This window comes from Triticum dicoccoides, chromosome 5B (assembly GCF_002162155.2).
Source record: "Triticum dicoccoides isolate Atlit2015 ecotype Zavitan chromosome 5B, WEW_v2.0, whole genome shotgun sequence".
NCBI classification, from domain to species: domain Eukaryota; kingdom Viridiplantae; phylum Streptophyta; class Magnoliopsida; order Poales; family Poaceae; genus Triticum; species Triticum dicoccoides.
Genome location: NC_041389.1, coordinates 387,867,894 through 387,877,066, shown reverse-complemented (window position 1 = coordinate 387,877,066; position 9,173 = coordinate 387,867,894). Strand labels below are relative to the sequence as shown.

At 43.2% G+C, this 9,173-nt stretch overlaps 1 protein-coding gene across 1 annotated transcript; it reads left to right on the top strand.

The window, feature by feature from the left end:
- The first annotated feature begins 3,188 nt into the window (after window positions 1-3,188).
- LOC119309333 (cleavage and polyadenylation specificity factor subunit 3-II-like) lies at window positions 3,189-8,623 on the top strand. The gene is made up of 13 exons (XM_037585357.1): window positions 3,189-3,544; window positions 3,634-3,820; window positions 3,910-3,982; window positions 4,515-4,632; window positions 4,746-4,819; window positions 4,954-5,090; window positions 5,513-5,576; window positions 5,859-5,924; window positions 6,101-6,170; window positions 6,407-6,511; window positions 6,859-7,000; window positions 7,457-7,553; window positions 7,969-8,623. The coding sequence occupies exons 1-13, from the start codon at window positions 3,520-3,522 to the stop codon at window positions 8,467-8,469; spliced, it is 1,659 nt and encodes a 552-aa protein (XP_037441254.1). The 5' UTR covers window positions 3,189-3,519; the 3' UTR covers window positions 8,470-8,623.
- The last annotated feature ends 550 nt before the right edge of the window (window positions 8,624-9,173 follow it).

Here is a 9,173-nt window from a genome sequence, read left to right as displayed (position 1 = left end):
ACCGAATTGAGAAACTCGGTCGGACCGATTTAGCAAATTTAGTAACCGTTAGGATTTTCAGTGGGACCGAAATGCAACTCGGTAGGACCGATATGGTTAGGGTTAGGGCATAACGTAATCTCGGTGAGACCGATTACACAAACTCGGTAGGACCGATTTTGGTAATTAGCTCACCAGCGAGTTGGTCAGGTAAACTCAGTGGGACCAATTTGCTCTTTTTGGTGAGACCGAAATGTTACAAAAGGGAAACAGAGAGATTACAATCCCATCTTGGTGAGACCGAGATCCCTATCGGTAGGACCGATTTGCTTAGGGTTTGTGGCAGTGGCTATGACATTTGGAATCGGTGGCGCCGGATTGGAAGAATCGGTGTGACCGATTTTGGCTTTGGGTTTAGGTCATTTGTGGATGTGGGAAAGTAGCTGAGGGTTTTGGAGCATATCACAAAGCACATGAAGCAAGAGGCTCATTAAGCAACTCCTCATCCCTCCTTGATAGTATTGGCTTTTCCTATAGACTCAATGTGATCTTGGATCACTAAAATATAAAATGAAGAGTCTTGAGCCTTTGAGCTTGAGCCAATCCTTTGTTCTTAGTATTTTGAGGGACCCACTTTCATCATCCATGCCATGCCATTCATTGAGCTTTCCTGAAATAATAGTCTTGGAATAGCATTAGCTCAATGAGCTATATGTTGTTATGAATTAGCAAAACCACCTAGGGATAGTTGCACTTTCACATGATCACTAGATCAATAAGAAGCTACAAGAGGCTCCTTGAGCTGTTCGGTGGGAGGAGGAAGAAGGGCAAGGCTAGCTCTCTTCTCTCCCTATGGTAGTGTCTAAAACTCTATGAGATCAACCCTTTGCATGGGTGTCCCAGGGGGTTTATATAGGCCTACCCCCTGGGGTACAATGGTAATCCGGCTGGGCGTGGGTCCAGGCCGTCAGCGTCTACGACCACCGGCTTCTCCGTCGGCTACTGGGGCCCACCGACTGGTGGGTCCCGCCGACTGCCGGCCCATTGGTCGATAGGCCGGCCCCACTGCTTGGGGGGTCTTGTCGGGGGCTGGTTACTGTTGCCTCGCCTCTGATGACGAGGGCTTAGTCGAGGTAAGCATGGCTACAGTGCCGCCGTCTTGCGGGCTCTCACTGTAGCCTTACCTTGTCTTGTCTGCTTAATGGTGCACGCGCCCCGAGAAAGGGAGCAAGCCGGCTATAGGAAGCCGGCCCGGCCTCAGGCCGGTTGGGGGAGGTCAGGTCGCCTTCGGATGTCTCTCTGACCGAAGGGGCCCGCCGCCTACGGGCCGTACTAGCGACCCGTCGTGGATGGGGTCATGATCTGCATGTCAACAGTGCCTCACCGGACAGGAGATGGCCGCCCCGTACGGCATACTGTAGTCATGCGTGTTCCGGGATTCGGGTGTGACAGGGTCCACTGTAGCCGCGCCATGTCCCGTCACCGTTATGGGGGGTGGACTTTAGGGCGCAGCCCACGACCGTCTGCCAGGGGCCGGCTTCTTGGAGTCGATTCTCTAAGGCCGGCTTCTTGGAGTCGGTCCTTCAGGGACCGGCTTCTTGGAGTCGGCCCTATCGTGGCGTCCTCCAAGGGTTCTTTATGGCCGGGCCGCCTTCCACCAGCCGGCCTATGTGATAGCCGGCCGGAAGAAGGCGACCCCGTGTCTTGGGTGCTTCAGGGCTCGGGCGGCCCATTATTTTTTCTGAGGGCCAAAGGGAGCCGACTTGGCTACCCGTGGTCATTTACTCCGACAGACACTATCTTAGATTTTGCTCCAGAGCCAACCATCCACGTAGGAAGGAGGGGGGTGTCTCTTTTGCTTTCTTTTCTTCTTCGTCTTTGATTTCTTCCACAAAGAAAGGGAGGCAACCTTGCTAGAAGCAACCTGGAAGGTGGGAAGATGGATGCTCAATTTGACTAATTCCCCTTCGACGACGGGATTCCCATGCCTGATTACTTCGAGGCCCTTGACCGTGTTTTTTTAAAGTGCATTTTGCATTTCTAAAATATTCCTCACATAGTTTTTGGAAAAAACTTTAGGGTTGTATTTTAAAAAATGTTCATTGTGTTTTCAAAAAATTGTTCATCGTGTTCTATTTTTTTTCTTGGTGCGTTAGAAAAAGACCCAAGTAATTAATAAAAAAATGTTCGCCATGTGCTTAGAAAATGTTCATCATATGCACAAAATGTGCGTTATGCTATTTTTAAAAATTCATCGCATACTTTACAAGTTTACAGTAAATGTTTAGGTCAAATATTCACTATTTGCTTAAAATCTTCCTCACATATTTAAAAAATCATCATGTATTTTTAAATGTTCTTGTGCATTTAGAAACTGTTCATCATGTTTTAAGTAAAATACACCATGCTTTCAAAAGGTTCATTATTTATTTTAAAATAGTATGTGGTCATAGTTTTATTTGGTTGAAAATTTGTTAAAAATGCGAACTGCTTTTGTGAGAATCCATGAACACTGTTTTAAGTACATCGCTATACTTTCAAAACATGCGGAGACCGTTTATAAAAGTATAAAAAAAAATTAAAACGGATAAGTTCTGATGTACCTCTAAAATATACTAGAGGATACCACGCGCATTGTTGCGGAATTAGATATATAGATTGTAAATACTGTCTAGCATACTAATTCAGTCCTTATGATTTAAGTTATGTGAGAAATTTCAGCATAAGCAAAGAAAAGTACTAACATGAAAAGTTGTGTATGTCACAATTAAATGCAATTTGATCTAAAACCCTGTTATAATGCACTAATGCATGTTGCATGGTAGAGTATTGTCATGTGTAGATCAGATGGATGTCAGTATATCAAGCTAGTAAATCTAACAACTACAACAATTTTGATGATGTGAAAGTATGCATGTTGAGATAATTAAAAGTAGTTGGATCAATCTCTTAGCAATATATGGATTCTTGCATTTTTACCTTTTTTGAGACAATTGTAGTTTACCTTTTTTAGGCAATTGTATTTTACCTAAAAGTACAAGAGAAAAAAATGTGAAAAATAATGAAAGAGAATGTTGCAAGCGTGCTACACGAGAGCATGCAACCTGCCGCTCCGTTGGGCCCGGCCCATGTTCCGTACGCTGTAGGTGAGCCGCCCAGCTCGCACGAGCCGAGCACTGGCCCAGACAAGCGCCGTTCCCGAACCCCGCCCGCCCTGTCCCCAGCCGCCGCTCACCCTCGCCGGCGCGCCCCTACCCAAGCACGCCCCCACCGCCAATCCACCTCGCAAGCACAGCGCCGCCGCCGTCCCGCCCACTGTTGTATCCCCCACCCTCCTGCCCCAACGCCGCTGCACGCAGAAAAAGACGAGAGCGCCGCGCTTCCGTTGCCGGCGTTGCCCGTCCCCCGTCGGCCGTGCTTTCCACTTCCAGGCCGCCTACCCGCTGAAGTCGGCGGCGCACCTTGCTTCTGCTCTTCCCCCCTAAAGGCACGGCGCCGCCTCCCCGCTGAACGCTGTGAGCTCTCTGCGGCCATCCAGACATGACCATCGATTGCCTCGTGCTAGGCAAGCGACCTACGAACGACTTCGTCTCACACGGTTTGATTGATCGAAAACACTCTGATGTCGTCAGTCTGTGTACGTACGTGTTGCAGGGGCGGGGCAGGAGGTGGGGAAGAGCTGCGTGGTGGTGACCATCGGCGGGAAGCGTGTCATGTTCGACTGCGGCATGCACATGGGCCACCACGATCGCCAACGGTACCCGGACTTCGCACGCATCCTTGCCGCCACCCCCGGCGCCGACTTCACCTCTGCCATCTCTTGTGTGGTCATCACGCACTTGTATGTGGGCAACAGTTTTATAGTTCCTCCGGGTCGATTGTTTCAGTTGCTGGCACGATTAGCTCACTTCTGAAGTTTGCCTCTTGCAGCCATTTGGATCATATTGGGGCGCTGCCGTATTTCACCGAGGTCTGTGGGTACCATGGTCCGATTTACATGACGGTAAGCCTAACTTTTGTTAGTTGTGCCAACTGCCAACTGTTGGTGTACTTGGTTTTGTTCATGTTGTTACTGGTTAGGGAATATATTTGTATTTGTATTGGGGGTTGATAATTTTCAGATTTTACTGAATCTGAGCTATCAGTAAGTCCTTGCTGGTAAATATTATTTCATAGATGGGCCAAATGTTGCAAGTGAGTGAATGTCATCGGGTCACGGAAGTTTTTTGATTTTTTTTTTCAAATTTACTAAATAGTGAATATCATATATGCTTAAAATTTCAAGATCAAACTCAATCTCATTTGCTAGGTAATTTTTTACTGAATAATCATTATGCACAGTTTATTAAGTACTACCTCTGTAAACTAATATAAGATCGTTTAGATAACTACCTGTATTAGTTTACAGAGGAGTACTTATCTTTTTGATATTTGGAAAATGGGATTTATTTTATTTTATTTTTGAAATTCCTATGACTTCAATACTTTTTCCTGAGTTTTCTTCATATTCTAATTACAACCTGTGCCTCAAACAGTACCCCACAAAGGCTTTAGCTCCATTGATGCTGGAAGATTATAGGAAAGTAATGGTAGATCACAGAGGAGAGGAGGAACAGTATAGCTATGAAGACATTCAGAACTGTATGAAGAAAGGTAGTGATAGATTTCAACATTTCTTTCACTGGTCGACTCGCAAAATGATGATGCTGCCGCGCAAGTATGCAGGGATGATAATTCTCATTTGCTTTTCATATTTGACCTTTCAGTCATACCCTTGGACTTGAAGCAAACCATTCAAGTAGATAGAGACCTTGTGATCCGTGCCTATTATGCTGGACATGTATGTTCTCATACCTATGTTTCTCTTGCGTCCAGCAATATCCTGAAATTATTGTTCAAAGTTGTCCACTAATTATCAGAGAACTGAGCGTTCATGTCTGTGCTTCCTAATCTAGTTATTGTGCCAAACTTAAGGTTTTGGGAGCTGCAATGATTTATGCAAAAGTTGGAGATGCTGCTATGGTCTACACCGGGGATTACAATATGACACCAGACAGACATCTTGGAGCAGCGCAAATTGATCATCTGAAGTTGGATCTCTTAATAACGGAGTATGTTCCAACTCCAATTGCAAATATGCTTTTCTACACTATGTCCAATTTTCTTGGATTGTTGACCTAGCAGGTTTCTTTTTTTCTCTTGTCCTTTTTTGCGGTGACATTTCATTGCATGGTTTATCTTTACTATTGTCATGTTTCCAGACTGCTACAACACTTGACCTGTAGCTGGTTCATGTAATTAACCACTGCGCTTACCTGAAAATCAGTTGGGCTATAGTCGGAAATCACTTCTTTAAGTACTGAATAGGTTGGTCCATTTAGCTAATAGTTAAATAAAATAAATGTTTCTTCAATATTTTAGGGTTTATTTTTTGTTGTCTTGTACCATTACAATCAGGCATTAACAGTACAGTTCCGTTGTTTGGATATTACTTTTTCCATGTGCAAGTACAAATTGATGTTTCTATCTGCAGGTCTACATACGCTAAAACTGTACGTGACTCAAAGCATGCCCGTGAGAGGGAGTTCTTAAAAGCGGTATGTAACCTGAATCTTTGCCAATATATTCTGCCTTGTAGATTCTTGTTGCATGTTTAATATGTTGGTGGAGCAAGATAATCATCAATGCTGATACTTGTGTTCTCCTACATCCAGGAAGTTAACATTCACCAGTTATTAAGTGCAACTTGTTCCAATAATGCATCTGTTGTCGAGTTCTTACAGTTTATTCTAAAATTACTTGAGTTGGCTATATTGAGAAGTTGAATTAAAATCATTTGAGTTTATGTGTGCTACTCAGTGATAGTATGTTTTCTGTAGGTCCATAAATGTGTTTCTGGAGGAGGTAAAGTTCTGATTCCAGCATTTGCTTTGGGCAGAGCTCAGGTACCCCCACTTACTGTCAGTTATATGTGAGACAAGCAAATTTATGATCGACTGTATCACTATACTTAACTGAGTAGGTTCCCAGTGGAAAAATATTTCCTTGGGGGCACACTGTTCAAAACTTCCAGAATAGAACATCCATTTACATGTGACATAATTGATCTTATATGTGTCAGGAGCTATGCATATTGCTGGATGACTATTGGGAAAGGATGAACTTGAAGATTCCTATTTATTTCTCAGCTGGTATGTGTTTTTTTTGGTCATCTCAAAAAAAGTAGACCAGCGGGGGTGGAAACCCGCGGCATTATATTAAGAGAGAATGTGAGACATAGAATTCGACCTGAGGGGTCGAACCCAGCTCGGCAGGGCGACACTACAGCACTCCCACCACTGGGCTACGCGCCCATCCACCTTTTGGTCAAACTTTAACTTGCTTTTATGAATTGTGTGTTTTATTTGACATTATATTTGTTCTATAGGTTTAACCATTCAAGCTAACATGTACTACAAGATGCTTATTGGATGGACTAGCCAGAAGATCAAGGACAGCTACACAGTTCACAACCCATTTGACTTTAAGCATGGTAACGTTCTTGAAAAAGCTTCTCAGTCAACCATGTGCAAAATGAATATAAAAAACATTCGATTGTGTAAAAATTCTAAATGTTTAATTCAGCCTTTAAAAGAAGACCTACACTTTGATCTTTGGCATTAGGTGAAATTTAGTTTTTTTGTAAGAAAAATTCTAAATGGATCTGCTGGATATTATGTCTGCTCGTCCATTTTGTCTCTTCTTAGCAAAGGTTCTTATTTGTAATGTTAAAGAATTTCGTTTGACCTAACTTAACCTGTTTTTAAACGGAAATATGCTATTTTGCTTTATTTGCAATTCCTTTACCAAAATGACATTGTAGGTTTTCTCACATTGCAGTTTGCGACTTCCAGCGTTCATTCATTAATGATCCTGGACCCTGTGTACTTTTTGCGACACCTGGTATGATTAGCGGTGGATTTTCCCTTGAGGTGTTTAAAAGATGGGCTCCATCAGAAAAAAATCTGGTTACACTTCCAGGGTATTGCCCTTAACTCAGAATTTCTGTTTTTTTCCATGTTTGCTAATGGCGTAGGAACAAACAAACATGTTTATTCTCTGAATAAATTGCTCCTGTTGGGGTTGTTACTACTGGTACTGTTATGGTGGAAAACATGAGAGGTCTACCCTGCCTTCTGCTTTAGCGAATGCTTACCTGCTTGGAGATGATGTCTTTCTCTTGGAGTTGAATGTTGTTGCTTTATACTCCCTCTGTCCCGAAATGTAAGACGTTTTTAGACACTATGATAGTATCGAAAAACGTCTTACATTTCGGGACGGAGGGAGTAGTTTGTACTTGCCACATTTTTCTGCTTTGGTTTCTATTTATTCTTATTTTCCTCATCTTTCACTGAAATAAGTAGGGAAAACTTTTCTGCCTGTTTAAAATATAGAACTGTGATACCTGTATTTTGATCTCATGTTTACTTTCATCCAGATATTGTGTTGCCGGAACCATTGGCCATAAATTGATGTCTGGAAAACCAACCAGAATCGATTTAGACAAGGAAACACATATTGATGTCAGATGTCAGGTTGGTCTTTCTTCATTTACAGTTCTCTCAGTCTACAGTAAAATTACATAGGAAGTGAAGACATTGACCTTTGGTTGATAATTTTCAACATCTTGTGCCATTACTCATCGGACATCACTAGTCCATCTAGTGCTTTATTGCGTTGCTGAAAAAAAATCTTATGTTGCTTATAAGTTCAATGGATCACCAGATTATGCATGCTCAAATTCGTAACTTACACTATTACTACAAACTATTTGACAGATTAGTTCGACATAGTAACAATGCAAGTTCAGGTCTCCAGCTTAATGAATCACTTTTCTTGAAATTTTGGTAGTTAGCCTCTGTAATCCCTTTTTCCTGTGTTCTTGCTTATCCTTTTCTCTGAATGTAATTATGCTAATACCAGTATTGTTTTTTCCATTCCGTGCACCAGATTCATCAGCTGTCATTCAGTCCTCACACAGACTCCAAAGGGATCATGGATCTCACAGAATTTCTTTCACCCAGCCATGTGATTCTTGTTCATGGTGAAAAGCCTCAGATGTCCTTTTTGAAGGAGAGGATTGAATCTGAATTGGGGATGCCATGCTATTACCCAGCTAACAACGAGACTGTCTCCATTCCGATGACCAAGAATCTAAAAATAAGCGCCACGGAGAAGTTTATCACAAGCTGTAGCACTGCTCAGGCTAGAGATAGTCCACAGAAGTCGAACCTGATTTGTGGTAACCACCTGTCAGGAGCCAACGGTGACGAGAAGCTAGCGGAGGGCATTCTTCTGATGGAGAAGAGCAAGGACGCGAAAATTTTGTGCGAGGATGAGCTTCTTCAGTTGCTGGGCGCAGAAGGACATTCAGTCCAATTTGAACCACTGCTTCGCTCCAGGATTGGAGAGGCAGAAACCGACATTGTAGATAATTTAGCCAGTGAGTGAAATGACTGGATACTGTTTTAGCTTTAGTGGATGATCTGAAGATAGAATTAGTGTTTGCTTGCACCTCATGGCTTTGAACCTCAAGTGCCAATCGAACATGATGCAAAGTCTAACAGTTCGATGGTTTTATAAGCACATCTCTCCGGTAAATCAAACGCCAGCCTGGCTGCATTTTGCAACCAGTTTTGAAAGTATCAAGGATGCGTTCATAAAATATTAAAACAGAAAACACATAGATGTACAACATGGTATAAAGGGTGTTTGCGTGGTGACCCAGGGCTTATTTGGATCACTACCAAAACTTACCAAAATGTTGGCTGGCCCGTGGGCCGTGGAGACATGGTTGCCCGGTGTTCCGTTGTATTGGCTGGCCCGATAACCCCTGCGCACACCCTCTCCTCCGCGCTGGGCCGGCCCATCTTCCTCCTCTTTTTTTTCTATTTTCATGCCTAAAAATCTGCGTGCCTGGTTTGTTTTGAACCGGCGACCTTCTGCTCCCGGTCCGCCTAAACATGAGATATCTGAAATGCTTAATGCACACGATTAGCCCGCAAAAACATTGTCATCAATCACCAAAACCACATAAGGTGAAATATGCCCTTACACCTTGGAGGTGCCTCGGGAATCCCCAAGTTTAGACTCTTGCCACTCATTATTCCTTCATCTATCGTGATCTCACCCAAAACTTGAAAACTTCAGTCACA

Excerpts from the sequence above, each read along its gene's own strand:
- LOC119309333 (XM_037585357.1), top strand. The coding sequence starts at position 3,520 with ATGACCATCGATTGCCTCGTGCTAG. Across the intron at positions 3,983-4,514 it reads ATGGTCCGATTTACATGACG|TACCCCACAAAGGCTTTAGC; the intron begins GTAAGCCTAACT and ends TGCCTCAAACAG. Across the intron at positions 7,554-7,968 it reads ATATTGATGTCAGATGTCAG|ATTCATCAGCTGTCATTCAG; the intron begins GTTGGTCTTTCT and ends TCCGTGCACCAG.